This window comes from Drosophila gunungcola (genome assembly GCF_025200985.1).
Source record: "Drosophila gunungcola strain Sukarami chromosome 3L unlocalized genomic scaffold, Dgunungcola_SK_2 000003F, whole genome shotgun sequence".
NCBI classification, from domain to species: domain Eukaryota; kingdom Metazoa; phylum Arthropoda; class Insecta; order Diptera; family Drosophilidae; genus Drosophila; species Drosophila gunungcola.
Genome location: NW_026453179.1, coordinates 3,469,613 through 3,484,986, shown reverse-complemented (window position 1 = coordinate 3,484,986; position 15,374 = coordinate 3,469,613). Strand labels below are relative to the sequence as shown.

The 15,374-nt window shown below is 38.3% G+C and overlaps 1 protein-coding gene across 1 annotated transcript; it reads right to left on the bottom strand.

Moving 5' to 3' along the window:
• Positions 1–9,027: 9,027 nt before the first annotated feature.
• Positions 9,028–13,147, bottom strand: LOC128258658 (mucin-5AC). Its single transcript, XM_052990403.1, has 2 exons — positions 13,059–13,147; positions 9,028–12,707 (listed from the first exon to the last, which is right to left on the bottom strand). The coding sequence occupies exons 1-2, from the start codon at positions 13,063–13,065 to the stop codon at positions 9,139–9,141; spliced, it is 3,576 nt and encodes a 1,191-aa protein (XP_052846363.1). The 5' UTR covers positions 13,066–13,147; the 3' UTR covers positions 9,028–9,138.
• Between the last annotated feature and the right edge of the window lie 2,227 nt (positions 13,148–15,374).

The following is a 15,374-nucleotide window of genomic DNA, read 5'->3' as shown; positions in this document are numbered from 1 at the left end:
TGCTTTGAAGTTTTTCACTGAAAGAAAACGAAGCCCAAGGCGAAAAAAGATGGAGATAGATAGAGGGTAAGCAAAAGGGAGGGGAGATGTAGAATGCTGAAAGAGGAAGAAAAGAAAGTGCGAGATGGAGAGGAAAGTACGCTTTATTTTTATCATCATCGTCTTCATTTCTTAGCTGAGCATCCTCACCAGCAGCAGCTTCATCAATGTGCATTTTATTTCTGTCCCTTGGGGGAAAAATGCAACCACCTCCACCTCAAAAAACAAGAAGGAAAATATGGAGGAAAGCTACTAGATTTTTGTTACACCCTTGAAAATTATAAGAATATAGCAAAACAATTATTGACAAACCCAAAAATCTTCCTTACTTCGCATTAAACTAAGAAATTGCACGCTTACCAGCATAAAGTTTCATATCTCCCAGAATATTGCAAGTCGAGTTTGTTTTATTCCAACAGATTCCAACTATGATAATATGAATAATATTTTATTATTTTAATAACTTGTAAATTTTGAGCCGGCTAATAATTAATATAATTTGGAAAGGTCGCAAGAACCAACTAGATTTCAAAAATTTTATCAACTTTAAAATACTCTTTGCAAGGAAATAACAAGAAGTAGAAAAACAGAAGCAGCAACACCGAACTGCTATTTAAGTAGCAAAAAACAATGGAGCATGGCAAATGTTGTTATTGCGTTCAAACGATGTTCCCAGCAGTTATCCCATTTTTCCGATTTTCCCAGATGGCAGCTTATTAAACAGCGGAGATCTTGCCACTAACACTAATGCGCCAATACACTGAAAAACCGAACGGAGAACCTGTTAAAAATAGGAACGGATAAACAAGGATAGCTAGTCAGCAGATTTTTTATTATTAGTTTTTCGCTTTACATAGAGAATGAAAAATGTAAAGTGAGTTGTAGAGATGCAATGGGAAATAAAGTAAACTCTGACATATTGAAAATGGTTTAATTATTGAAGATTAAATATACAAATTTAAAATCAAAAAATCGAGGGATAGAATATGGTAACGTATATGGAATGAGGTTAAAAAAATGTTTAAAAGTATCTCCCTTAAATTTTAAATCTAAGTATGAATTAAATAAGGTGTTTATTAATTATTATTGTTTTTTTTAAGATTCGAATAAAAAAATGTACTTGAAGTCAGCTTTTCAGGCACTAATAAAAATCTCTGATTCATGGATTTAGTTTACTTGTGAAAAGGAAAAAGGTTACATGGCAGGGGTATTTTAAAATTCTGCAAAACCTGGAGGTTTTATTTAAATGATTAAGTGTGCGAGGGACCACTGTAGTATCTCGACTGTGGCGTTATCAAAAACCCCCTCCTAGTTTGGATGTTCTCTTCAGCGGCGCTGCTCCGCTTGCATATTACTCATGTGTGCCTGGGGCAGTGAAGTGGGTGGTGGGTTGGGTGGACTGGTGGTGCAGGGTGGGTGGTGGCAGACCGTAAGTGGTGGCTGGCAATGCAGCTGCAGCTTTTGTTCTTCTTGCTGGCCCGTGGCTTGTGCTATACGTTTTTTAATAAATTATAAATTTCTGCAAATATATTTGCAAGCAGGGATTACATTTATCCCATAGCCATTCCTCTTTACCATCCATTTTTGCTTCATCTTTGCATTTCACAAGTTTCTGCCGTGGCCCCAAGTGTGTATGGCCCGCCCACTTTTGGCGCCCACCCCCTCTGTTTTTCATGTGTGCTTTTGTATGCACTTTGGAATTTTGTATTCATGCTTAAGTCACGTTTCGCACATTTGTTAAGAGAAGTTCTTAAGGCGATTGCAATGCCGCTTCAATCCCTCTCTTTTCCACTGCAGTCAGCCGTCTCGCTCCCTCGTGTTTGTACAGCAAACGGAAATTATGTGTAAAGTCTTAAATTAACTGCAAGTGGCAAGCGAAATGCTTGCGATGTGGTTAAATGAAAAGCGGAGAGGGCTATACTGCAAATATTGCGTTAACTGTCTCGGGCGATGAAAGGATATATTTTTTTAATCAATCACAGATCCTTTTAAATCAAGTCCGTTTTCTTTCAGAAAAGGTAAAACCACTGTAAGCGATGCCAGCCCTCGGCAGAAAAGACAATACATTTAGTGTTAAGGTAAATGTATTATTTTAAAAATAGGAAACAAAAAAAAATATTTTAAAAATAGGAAACAAAATAAAATTTGTATTATTTTAAAAATACATATTTTATTTTGTTTCATATTCTCAAATTGTATAATAAATAATGAAAATTGTACAACATAAAATTATAAGAGACGAAAGTTTAAAATACCAAAGTCTGCTCTTAATAAAAATTTGTATGTCTCATTTTAAAAATAATTCCTAAAACACATCCAAAATTCTTTTTACAAATTTCTTGAATTCAGCAATGCTTGACAATAAAAATGTCATTTTAAAAATGATATATGTGGACTCTCCTCGCGCATACACCGCAAGCAAAAGTTGCTCGGTGCCATTAAAATCACGTAGTAAATTTTCTTTCGTTAAACCTAAGCCGCTTCCGATAATTCGTTGTGAGTGAAATGTTCTCGTTCTCATAGGTGAAGTTTTTTTGTTTTTTCTTTAGGTGTCCCGTATTTCCTTGCTGCATATTAATTTGAAATTTGTAGCATACTTGTGATGTTTTCAGAGTATATGGGGAGTTTTGTATTAACAGAGTCATAAATTCTCAGCGCTTCTGACAGTTTTCATATTTGACTTTTCCTATGTTCAACAGAAATTGCTACCCCCAAAAAAAGTCTGGAAATGAGGGCTTCGAAAAGTGCAGGGGATTGAGGAACCTGCATTCTCACTAAGGTGTGAAACAAGAACTTTTTTGTCCAAGTAAATGGTCGGGAACGGGGAGAAATGTTTTGCATATGGAATACAAGTATTTTCGGTATTTCCGTATCAGAAAAGAGCTTGCTGTTTGGATGTTAAATGGGGAAACAGATTGATTTATAGCATCTGCAGAATCGTTCAATACAAGGGGAAATGTCTGATAAACGACATAGCTTTTAGGTATGATTTTTAAAAAAAGGCTGATGTTATTATCAGATACCCATTTTTACCTTATTCGTAGTGTTTAATACTTTATGTAAAGATACTTCATTATCCTAAGTTATCCATGAAATGATTTGAATTCCTTTCTCATTGTGCCTTCTTCCATTAGCCAAGAATCCAAATTACGTATTTATCAGTAACTGACAAAGTGTGTCACTCATTCTTTCAAACTGACAAGCCAAAAACAGAGTCTTGCTGTGAATTCGAGGACGACAGTGCGATTCCATTCGAATCTCAATCAGGAGCACATTCAATCACACGCAGGCATCCACTAACACGGCCAAACAAACGCACAAATATTTACTGAAATTTATTTACTCCTTTTTCGGGTGTCGCATTGAATTACATTTCCATGGGGCGGCACGGGCTTTTCAGATGGCACGAACCAACAACTTTTCAACTGCAGCTCCAGTTCCAAAGCTTCGAGAAAAGTTTTTACGCCATTTCCGGCGTAACGACATTTTTTGGCCAAATTGTGTGTGAAATTGAATTGCAATTGTCAATAATTCGTTGCCAAAAATGTATACACGTTGCTATTGAATGCAACTATATACCGAGATAGAAGAACTGATTCGGCCTAGCTGTGTGTGTGCAATGCGATTACCGAAAGTTGAGCCAAACTTTCAAACTTTTTCGCCCAAGATGCTCGTGACTCTAATTAAAATCCAGTGATTCCCTCAACTTGATTGAATGGCACGAGTATTCAGCATTTCTCTCATTCAATTCTCAACAATGCTTAGCCGATCTAAATCATTTTTCTGCCTTTTCCCATTGCTGCAGTAATAAAAACCAATGACGTGTGTAAAATTTATTTATTTTTTATGTGCTCACAACTAATGTCATGCACCAAAAAAAAAAAAAATAAAGTGAGGCACAAAACACATTGAACACTGGCGGTCCAAAGCAGCTGCAACAGCTTCGTGCCTACCCAAAGTGGCACGTACCAAAAAGTTCCGCAAAGCAATTTTTTTGACTTCTTTTTTTTTAGGATAATGTGTGGGTATGCTGGTTTTATGAATTAAAATGGCGAATGAGCAAGAAATTAATTCCGTTTTATGGAAAACAGAATCTTCAAAAGTAGATCTGATTATTTCATGCAGATTTTTTAATTGTTATAATATACTTTGAATACTTTTGGTTATTGGTGGTCTATTATAAGGAGTTTTTTTGTAAGACATTGAAACTAATTTGAAAATCATGTTATTAGTCATTTAGTCATTTTTTAAATATTTATCACATTTTCATTATAAAAAGCTTTATTATATTATTGTAACATTTTTAAAACTATTACCTATAAATCATGTTATTGAGTAAAATTAAATTTTGCAATATATTGTTGCCTTGTAAAAATGTTATAGAAATTTAATGATACGAGTAGTTAATTTATTTTATATGTAGGAACTAACAGATTTTTAATATGTTTTCATTTTATAAAGTGAATAATATTAAGAGGAATCTGCAATGCGGCGCTACAAGCTTCACCTGTCTTATTTATTTTTTATTCCTAAGCATATGGGCGATTTCAAACGTTTGTGTGTGTCTGCCACAGTTTGTCATAAATTTTCGAAAAGGAAGGAGAGACAGGCATCGAAGGTCCTGGGTGAAACTGACTTTGCTTTTTCTGTTGGCCGCAACATTTGACACCTGCTACACTGCCCTCCCCTTTTAGCCTGCTCCTGTTTCGAATTTTATTGTTTGCTTGAATATTTACACAATGAAAACGAAGCGTTTTCCATGTGTGTACACTTTGGGGGGGAGTGTTTGCGGTTCTTGCTCAACTTACAAATGTTTTTTCCATGGCTTAGAGACTTGTGATTTATCTACGTTTGCCTTCTGCCCCTGCCTGACCCCCAAAATGGCTAAGCTTTGTGTATTTATGATATTCTATATTGTACTCAATTGCCAATTATGAGCTGTAAAGGTTCCAGGGCAATGATAAATGTGTCGGAGGAATGTAAATTTTTTCTGGGGTCGTTTAAAGTTGTGCCAAACTTTTGCCTTAAACGTGTTAGGGCCAAAGTGACTTCGACAGCGACAGCAACACTTTTGCCAATTTGAATATTTCATGACATTTGTCACTCCCTGCATGCGACAGACACTCGTTTCCTGTTTACAGACCGATGTGGATGACACAGCCAGCTTTTGACTCCTTTTTTTGGCCCAACCTGCTCGGTTTTCCTCCCGCCTACATGACTCGCGTGTTGCCTCGGCTTTCTACTGAATTTTCATGTCGTTTTTTTAGCGTGTTCAGCATGTCAACTGCGAAAACTCAATTTGCCTAAGTAAATAAACGGAATATGAATGTTTAATTTATTTTATAGATATTAAATAAACACACGACTCCTAACAGAGTTTGAGTAAACATAAAGGGGGAAAACTTTGACATGTAGCTGAACTTCGTTGAGATGCAAGAAAGAAAGCCAATTGTGGATAGGTTGGCCGCCTGGCTCGTAATAACAAAATTTACAATTCGCCAACTTCGAGTAACCAAAATTCTTAAAATAAAACCATATATATGAGAATCGTTTTCTCCTCTGGCAATCTATCGAAAAAGAGTTTAATTAAAATTGCACCACGGAGAGCGGCGAAAATCAATTTAATTGAATTTACACTCACCCTCGCATTCTCTGTTCACTTTCTTCAGTGACTAATTTTGGACTCGGCTTCAAAGGCGAATCATAGATAAAGAAATGTATGGTACGCAAAGGAGAAAGAAATATAAAGAAATGCAAACTATTCAGAGATTGTTTAGACCAAAAGAAAATACCTGCTTTTCATTTGCATTTTGTTTTTTTCCGATACTTAAAATAGTCATTCCTGCCACAGAACACTGCGTTGAAAAATTGTAAGTATTTTGTTGAACATAAAAAGAAAATTTGAGTATAAGAATTGCAATTTTGGTTTTAAAAATGCAATTACATTACATTTTTAATGCTTTAAAAAAAATGTATTTAGCAGGATGTCATAACAATAATACAATAATAATAATTTAATCCCATTTCAAACATTCTAAGTATAAATTACGTGCTGCCATGAAGCGCACTGTACAAATTGTAAAAATTATATTTAAGCCGCATGTTGGTTTTTAATTGAGCCACAAACCTGCACCATACGCTGCGTATACGCAATGCCGCCTGGGACTTAAATTTTGTTCTTCATCCCACATTTCACATACTGTATCCCTTCAGTTCATAAAATTTTATGCTTGACTCATGATTTTTGTCTTCTGCCTTTTTTGTTGACTTGTTTACATGCTTCCCTGACAAATAATGATGAGTCGCTGCCTTTTATGAATATGAATGCTGTGTGGGCGGTGGTGGGGGCCTTTCAAGGGGGCACGCCCCCTGGTCCATTAAAACCTAAACGTCTGCGTCGAAGGCGTTAAATTTGTGCGAATTTTGTTTTTATATGACCGGATCGTGTTATGACAACGCTTACATGCTGTTATCTCACCGAAGGTGGGTGGGTTTTTGAAAAAGGTTGAGGTTTATCTTAAGTGGATGAATTGCCGTGGGTGTTTGCTATAAGAAGATGCCTCAAGTTTGGGAGATTCGTTCGAACTTGGAAATGGAATAACTTTTAGATTGAACAAGTTAATTATTAGATTTCAATGCTAATGGAAACAGATTTATTACTTTTCAAAAGGGAAATAAATAAACTAATTAAACTTATACACACATAAAAACTCCGATAAATTTGGGTGAATTTAACTATTTTCTAAAAAAAATGTTTCATCATTAGAATAAAACCATAATTTAAAACCAAACAGAGTTTGCAGTTCACTGAACTAAAAACCGTAAGCCAAGCTACCAGTTAAGTGCATTTTCCCCCCATCCGCCTTTAATAAAAAAATCTGTCCGGTTCAGTTGAGTTTAGTTGCGTTTGCTCCAAACTGGCCATAACATTTGATTATGTTTTCATAAATACTAGTAAACCATTTTTTCCGGTTTTTCCATACCCATTTATTTTGTGAAATTGTGTCGGAATGTAAATATTTCAAAGTTACCAATTTTCGCAATGAAATTTTCTCTATATCCAAATGGCATTTAATGTGGCCTAAACAAAACAACAACACAGAGAGTCCAGAACTTTTGCTGTCTGTCTAACTACTGGGCATGCAACATGGAGTGCAATACTCGCGGGAAACATAAAATACATTTTACATAAATGGATGGGAATCGCACATTAATATGCGCCAGAAAAGTTTCATAAACTATAACCCAATGCCAAAATGCAAGCGAGGAAAAAGGAATTGCCATAGTTTCAGGAATGGCAATTTAATATACCAACATGTGTCGAGTGCTTTAAAAATGTTTTTGCTGCGATTTGTCTCTCCTTCAACTGCTATGCTTTGAGATTTTGATAATTGTTAGGTTTGTCAGGATATCGGTGCAAGTATAGCATTGGAGAGAAGTTTTCCTTCTATCCCTTCATTAAGTGGACTTCGTTTGGCAATTAATTGTGGGATTTGTACCTGTAATTAGTTTTAAGTGTTGTTTATGCCCCAAAACTTGCACTATAAAATTTTGCATTCTTGGCTCAGACTTTACATCTACTAAATGGTACATTTATGAGCTTCTGGTATGTTGGCCTTTGCCCAATATATTTCACACAGCTAAGAGGGAATGTTTTTAACTAAAACAACTTGCCAAGCTGGGAAAAATCTAAAGCAAAATCAAATTTAAAATTTTCTTGATTTAACAAATTTAAATATCTTACCAGCAAACACTATTTTATGTATTAAGTTTAAATCCTTTGTATTGAAAATATATTTTCTAACAGAAAGAGTGTCTTAGTTTTTGGGTACACCATTTTTGGCAGCACTTCTTTTTGGCTCTGATTCAACTATGCTCTGGCTAGGCAAATCTAGGCGAAATTGTTTTTTTATTACCCGGCTTGGCATCGAGATTCAGTTTTAGCTGACACCCAGCCCATCAACAGTTAATTTATGAGAATTTAATACGAAAATCCCATTTAAAATCATTTAATCGGTCTATAAGGTTGTGAGGCAGAGTCTTATCTTCAATTAAATGAATTTCACGTGACTTGTTGCTCAATTTTGTGGGCACCACCATGATTATCCCTAAAGACACGAGCACAAATCCTTGTTTTTCCTGGGGAGCTATCAAAGCGTTACAAATCACTCGAAGGAGCGCCTTCGCGCGTGTCTATCGATTGAAGTGCGACAAATGGAACGCATTAAGTTAACATTATTGCCAAACAATTTGCTCGAATTGTGTTCATTTTGTGTCGTTACTGTCATTGCTACTCACATACATAACTTGCCTTGGTTTCGTTGTTGGATTTGTTTCTTTTTGTTCGATTTCTGCAACAGCAACAGCAACAAGGCTGAACAACTTATCCCTGTGCTTGTTATATATTTACCCCCAGTCGTATACGTCCTGCCAGCCCCTCACACTCCAAGGATAATTCCTTGGCAATTGTGTTTTTATGTGGGCAACCCCAAATCTGATTAGACGAGCTTCCGAGGGTCGGAGCTTTGGGGCAAGCGCGGCAGTATCAAACTACGATAAATGGCTGAAACTTGTAAGCGAGTAAAGATATTAGATGTGGCATTGTCAAGGGGAAATTGCTTTTAGCCTGTTGCTAAAAATCCTACCCTGTGCTCGCGTCCCCTTGAGGGTCTTCGCTTGCAATCCTTTCGACAGGAGGTTCTACATTTCCAATCGGCTTGTTACCTGTCTGGGGAATTGACTGTGTAAAGTGGTAAATTATCTTTTTTTTCTGGTCTGGTTTCACTTTTACGTTCGTTTTGTTGCGACAAATTACGGAAAAAGGTTTGCATGTAATTGAAACCAGAAGTGGTATATGTCTAAAGTGTTAAATATTTAAAAGGGGACATTAAAGAAGCCGTAGAACAGAAGGATGAAAGAAATATGATAAGCGATTCTCAATTATTAAGCATTGATAATTGACAATTTATTATGAGCGGTGGAATGAAATCGAAAATCTTACTGTTTTCTTTTTTATTGACACAAAATGTTATACATTGAAATAATAGGCCACACTAGGCTCAGTATAGCTGTGTCTAATTTTTATTTAATACATATTTGTTAAAATTGCATTAAAAGGCACTTCTCATTTGACATAGCTGCGCACCGAAGAAGTTTCTCATCGAATACCGTTCCCTCTTCGCAGTCCACCGCATATGGAATGGGATAATCACATACGACATAACGACTGCAATCATTGGGATAGGCAAGCAGAGTTCCCAGAGGTTGGCCGCAACAAATATTGGGGGTGTAAGGATCGAAAGTTGTCGGAGGCGCCAAGGTTGTTGTTGTTAACTCTGTCGTTGTTGAAACTGTTGTTGAGTCTGTTGTAGTTGTCTTAGGAGTTGTTGATTCCGTGGTAGTTGGCATGGGAGTGGTTGAATCTGTTGTTAATTCTGTAGAAGTTGGCTCAGGTGTTGTTGAAACGGTAGTTGTCTTTGGAGTGGTTGAATCTGTTGTGGGTTGCGTTGTGGAAGGATAAGTTGTAGATTCTGTGGTAGTGGTTGTCCTTGGAGTTGTTGAAACTGTTGTGGGTTCCGTTGTAGAAGATGATGTTGTGAATTCTGTGGTAGTAGTTTCGGGAGTAGTAGTTGTCTTAGGAGTTGTTGTAACGGTTGTTGATTCTGTGGTAGTTGTCTGTGGAGTCGTTGTAACTGTTGTCGATTCCGTTGTAGAAGGTGATGTTGGGGCTAAAGTTGTCAATCCAGGAGTGGTTAACTTGGGACTACAACCAGCTAGCTCGGGATCCATGCATGTCAGTTCCGATGGACTGAACTCCAAACCATCAGGACAGTCGTAACCAACCGGTATCGGATATTGGCAGATTATAAACTTGCTACAGTTTCTAGGGTAGGGCACCAACGAGTCGTCCGTCTTGCCTTCACAAATGCCCTGTGAAGGCTTTGCTGTAGTCGAGTCCGTTGTAGTTGTCCCCGGTACCGTTGAAGAAGATTCTGGCTCGGGGGTGGTTGGAATTCTTGTAGATTCCGTAGGAATTTCAGTAGTTATTTTGGTGGTCGACTCAGTGGAAGATATAGTAGATAATTCTGTCGTTGATTCTGTAGACAGTTCGGTGGTCAATTCCGTGGAAGATATTGTAGACGACTCAGTTGTTGATATGGTAGAAGGTTCCGTTGTTGGTTCAGTAGTGCTTGATGACGAATCCCCTTCAGATGGAGTCGTCGTCGATTCCGAGGACTTTGCAGTAGTTGTAATCGAACAGTTTGCCAGGGAAGCATCCACACACTTTTCCAAATCCACACTAAACTCATCCCCTTCTTCGCACTCGAAGGCCTCTGCAATAGGTCTATCGCACTTTATATACTTTGAGCAGTCGTTGGGATAGGGGACCAGAGCTCCGTCATCAGCATCATCACAGGGTCCTTTTTGTGGTGGTGGTCTCGTAACCGCTGTGGTCGTGGTCGGCTCACTGGTAGTAGAAGTCGTTGAGGTGTAATCCCATCGGCATGCATCTGATGGAACATCTGGCCCACATTTTTCAGATATAGGATCGTAGTACTCCCCACAATTGCAGACGTCCATCATGTAAATATAGTCATCCACACAGCGTATGAACCATTGACAGTTCTCCGGATACGGGAAAGTATGTCTACTGCTATTTGTGCACATAGTGGGTTCCGGAGGTGGTCGTGTATAGCCTGGTTCTGGAGTAGTAGTGCTCTGATCTCCTTCACAATCACTCTCCTCCCAACTTTCAACGCACTTCTGTAATTTCGAACTGAAGAATGTATCCTCGGGACAGAAAAAGGCTATTGGAATTGGTGAAACGCAAACAATGTACTTGTTGCAATTTTTGGGATAAGCTATATTCTCGTTCTCATTTCGACCCCCACAAATTCCTGTGGTTGGAGCCGAAGTTGTGGTTGTCTTTTCAGTAGTTGAAGTTTCTTGGGTTGTGGGTCTCGGGGTGGTTATCCTTTCGGTTGTGGTTGCCTCTGTAGTCGATGTGGTGGTGGTCACTTGTGGGGCTTTGCAAGCATCGGGTGACACATTAGGTCCACACTCGCCTGTCTTGGGATCGAAGTAGCTGGAATATATGCAGGGTGCCAGACTCCATATTCCATTGCCCAAACATAGATAATATTTGCTGCAATCGTCGGTATAAGGAAAGGAAGCTCCCAGCTCTTGACCTTGGCAAAGCTGATCAGGTCCCAATGTTGTGGCTTCTGTGGTGGTCGTCGTTGTTTTAGTGTTTACTTCAGTGGTTGTGGTCGGCTTGGTGGTGGGAATCGGTGTGGTGGTGCGATCTGCAAGGCACACAACATCATCCGGGTTGTCGCATACAAGCCAGTCGGGATTGAAGAGCAAAGGAGGAGGACAACGATCCAATTCCACTTGATTGTGTTGACAAATCAGATACTCGGAACAATTTCCAATGTAGGCGAAAATGGTGCCATCAGGTAAGCCCTTACAGTCATTTGGATCAACATCTGGGGGAAGGCCAGGTGTAGTGGTTATGATCTCTTCTGTGGTACTGGTAGAACTTCCTGTTGTGGAAGAACCTTCAGTTGAGGGCGTTGTAGTGATTGAAGGTGTCGTCGGCTTTCCAGTCGTTCCTGGTGTTGTAGGAAACGGCAATACTTCACACCACACGGAATCGGGCGTATCGCAAATGTGGAGCCAGGTATTAAAAAGTTTATCTGGCTGGCAGTAATCCAGGTCTGTGCAACCATTTTTACAGGCCAAGTAGCCACTGCAATTGTAGGGATACTCATAGAAACCATTCGCTTTTGGCATGCAATAATCCTCCTCTATACCCTCTGGCGTTGGACCGCAAGTCACATCCTCCTCAGTGGTCGAAGTAGGTGTTATTTCGGTGGTGGTTGTGGGTAGGGGCAACTCCTCGCATTCCGCTTGATCGGGAGTATCGCAAATGAGCAGGTACTGATTGAATACCTTATCATCAATACAATAATTCAGCACGGGCCAGCCATGAGTACAGTTAATGTAGGCCTGGCAATTATAGGGATAATGATGCAGCGATCCATCTTCGTATTCACGACAGTAGTCGTCTGGAATTCCAGGTGGTGCAGGCGGTGGATCCCAACTAGAAGTTGGATTGTTACTTGAGGGAGTGGTTGAAGCTTCTTCAGTATTGGCAGTACTTTCTGTGGTTATCTTTTCAGTACTGGTTGTGGGCACTTGAGTTGTTTTTGGGGTTGTTACTTCTGTTGACTCGGTAGTTGAATAATTACTGGAGGGAGTGGTTGAAGTTTCTTCGGTTATCTTTTCAGTGCTGGTTGTTGGCTCTTGGGTTATTCGTGTAGTTCCACTCGTGGGCTCAGGCGTTTCAATCGTATAGTAAATACACTCCACGGCTTGTCGGTAATTGCATTGCTGAGTCTGGTTATCCCACCACAGATTCGCTGGACACAATTTGACCGTAGGATAGAGACAATCGCACACCAGGAACAGACTACAATTGTCCGGATAAGGAACCAAAGCCCCAAATTCTTTGTCCTCGCACATCACCTGGTTTTCATATCGCTGCTCATTGTCACAGGTTTTATGGCGAGGTTCGACCTTCGGCAGGGCCAAGACATTTATTTGCCAGCTCCAGAAAACAGCTACAGCCACCAAAAACCATGGCAAAAGGTTGGAAACTCGAGCTGAAAGAAATAATTACTTCATAGATAAGAACTAAGTTCACCACTTGAGTAGTTTTCTTAAAAATATTGTTATACGATAATTTCAATGTTTGAAAAATTTTCAGATTAGGTAATCAAAAACCTTTGACCTTGACTTGTTCTGCAGTCTAGGCAGAAGAATTTTTCAAGTGTTTTGATTTTAGTTTTATTAGTATTCTTAAGTTAAAGTTATGAACTGTATCCCAATTGAGTCTCCTGTAGAAAGTGTATTTAACTTGTAAATATGCTTTTTTTGGTTCACATTTTTTCGTTCTTCTTTTTCTTATTTAAAATAAAAAGTTTATATCTTGTTCAACCAAAAATAAACATCACCTTCCATAGAAATTGTTCTTTCCGATTTGTATATTAATATTTTTAAGAAGTCGTTCCTCTTCCGCGTTGGATTCCACACTGATTTCCCAACTGGGCCACCTTTCTTGTCTATGGCTAGGTCTTTTTCTGATATGATCTTGATAGCTTATATTAATGACAGTTCGATTAGATTTAATTAGAATTTCTTTGGAAATCGTTATTGTTGGTTTATTAATCTATGAATGTATTTAATATACGAATTTTGTTGTTATCTTATACGTATGAACTATTTAGTTTAAGTATCATATCAACCACGCGGGGCAAGACGTTAATGAATTGGCTCGAAATTTTCATGATATTGTATTTTATTTATAAACAAATTACGTATTTAAAGCTTGACGTCACAAATTACGTATTAAAGCTTGACGTCACAAATATTTTGTTTAAAAAGGTTAATCTCTAAAAACATATAGCAGGAAGTTACTTGGGGGTTTTCTAAGTATTCCGCTTATATATTATACACTGTGATACTTCCGACACGATTTGCTTGGAAAATGATTGCCATTTTATATTCTTTCATTTAAAGGTAAATCATTTTATCCTTCTGCCATGTGTTTTGTGTGCGCCCTTTGTGACTCTTATTGCTCTTGTTATTACACTGATTGCTCTTGTTCGAGTTCCTCCTGTTGTTGGGACTTTAATGAGGCAACGTGACCTTTCCGAACCCGCAGTTCGTGTCACAATTTATGATCAGCACTCGACGTGTAAATTACACCAATAAAAATACGGACATAAACATAAATGAAGCTAGAATTTTAATGCGCAGCAAGCCATTAAAATTAAGCGACAAAACATGAGCAGCAAACAAAAAAAGCAACATAAAAAATGTAAACAAAAGTAAATATTTTAAAGAAATAATATTAGATTAAAGAATGTTCCAGCTTGAGCATAAAGAATGAAAGCAAGCTGCAGTTGCAGTGGGAGCTGCTTGGGGATATTCAATTTGTGCGAAAAATTACTTAAAAGCATAAAAATCTATTTGGCTGAAAGATGTTTTTATGCCAGCGTCTGGATGAGCTTTTTCTTTCTCAGTTTCCCCAAGACTACATTGGGATGACAAACGCTGACGAACTTTGGAAATATAATGTGCAGCCTGAAAGGCCAAAGCCATTAAAGTAAATATGAAGTTGCATAATGCGGAAAATTGCGGCGTAGCTTAGTGAAATAATTTTGAAGCATAAATAACATTTTTGGCAAGAAATATTTGTGCATATAAAAAACTTTTCTGTGTTTTATTAAATAAACGTAATACATACGTATTACAACGTATAAATAGAACATATGAAAAAGCTAAAGCTAATTGTATCCAAGAACAAATATTTTTTCATTAATGAAACATAGTTCAAATTAAAGTAAAAGTTTTGAACATACATAAAGATTACGGAAGTTAATACAAAATCTTGACTTCTTCCAATCAAACCCCAATTACATAAAAGTAGCCAAATGGAAGGGCATTTGTGAGGTACAGATACCCGTAATCAAATGTCTCCCCTTTTTTGGGCAAATTTAGCCTTGGACAATTTTTCAGCTTGATCTGTTGGCTGCTGTCAAGCGTTTGATCTGCAACAGATTGAACTATCAATTATGCCCCAGCAGCCGACGTGACCAGCAAGTGACATGTGCCACATACCACATGCCGCATCCCCATCCACAATCTGCAATCCGCAAAGTAAGGAGCAGGGCCATCAGGTGGCAATGCTAAAACGGACTTTTAGTTACAGCTGAGCACCTGGTCGCCTTTCTGCCCGCCTGGCTGCCTCTCAAAGGAAAAGCGGGGGAAAAGCGAGGGAAAACGTGTCCTCCATGCAGACGGCAAAATCTGCTTCCTGACCCATTTCCGGGATGCCCCTCATCCCCCGGTTTCTGTTGCATGAAATTGACCCGGTGCGTGTGTCGCCAGCGAATGGCAAGGATTCTCGACGGACTGATGGTTAACGTGTGTGCCGCAATGCATCCAGGGGCCTTGATTCATGGAAGAGTCTGGCGGAATTCGTGTGTATTTCCAGCGCCCAGAGATTGTGAGTAAGCCTCAGCAAAGCTTCTAAAAAACGTTTAAAAATAACTTTTATTGTTTTAATAATTTTGACAACAACAAACTCAAGTACTGGAGGTGAACGCAGCACGGGAGTCAAACAAAAAATTCTTTGCAATCGTATTTTTAGTAACAATTAAGTCGGTTTTTTTACATTAAATCCTAAGCAATATCTATAAAATTGGCTGTTTAAGGCCTATTTGTTATTTACCAAAACAAAAAGATTAAAAAAAAAACACAAAATT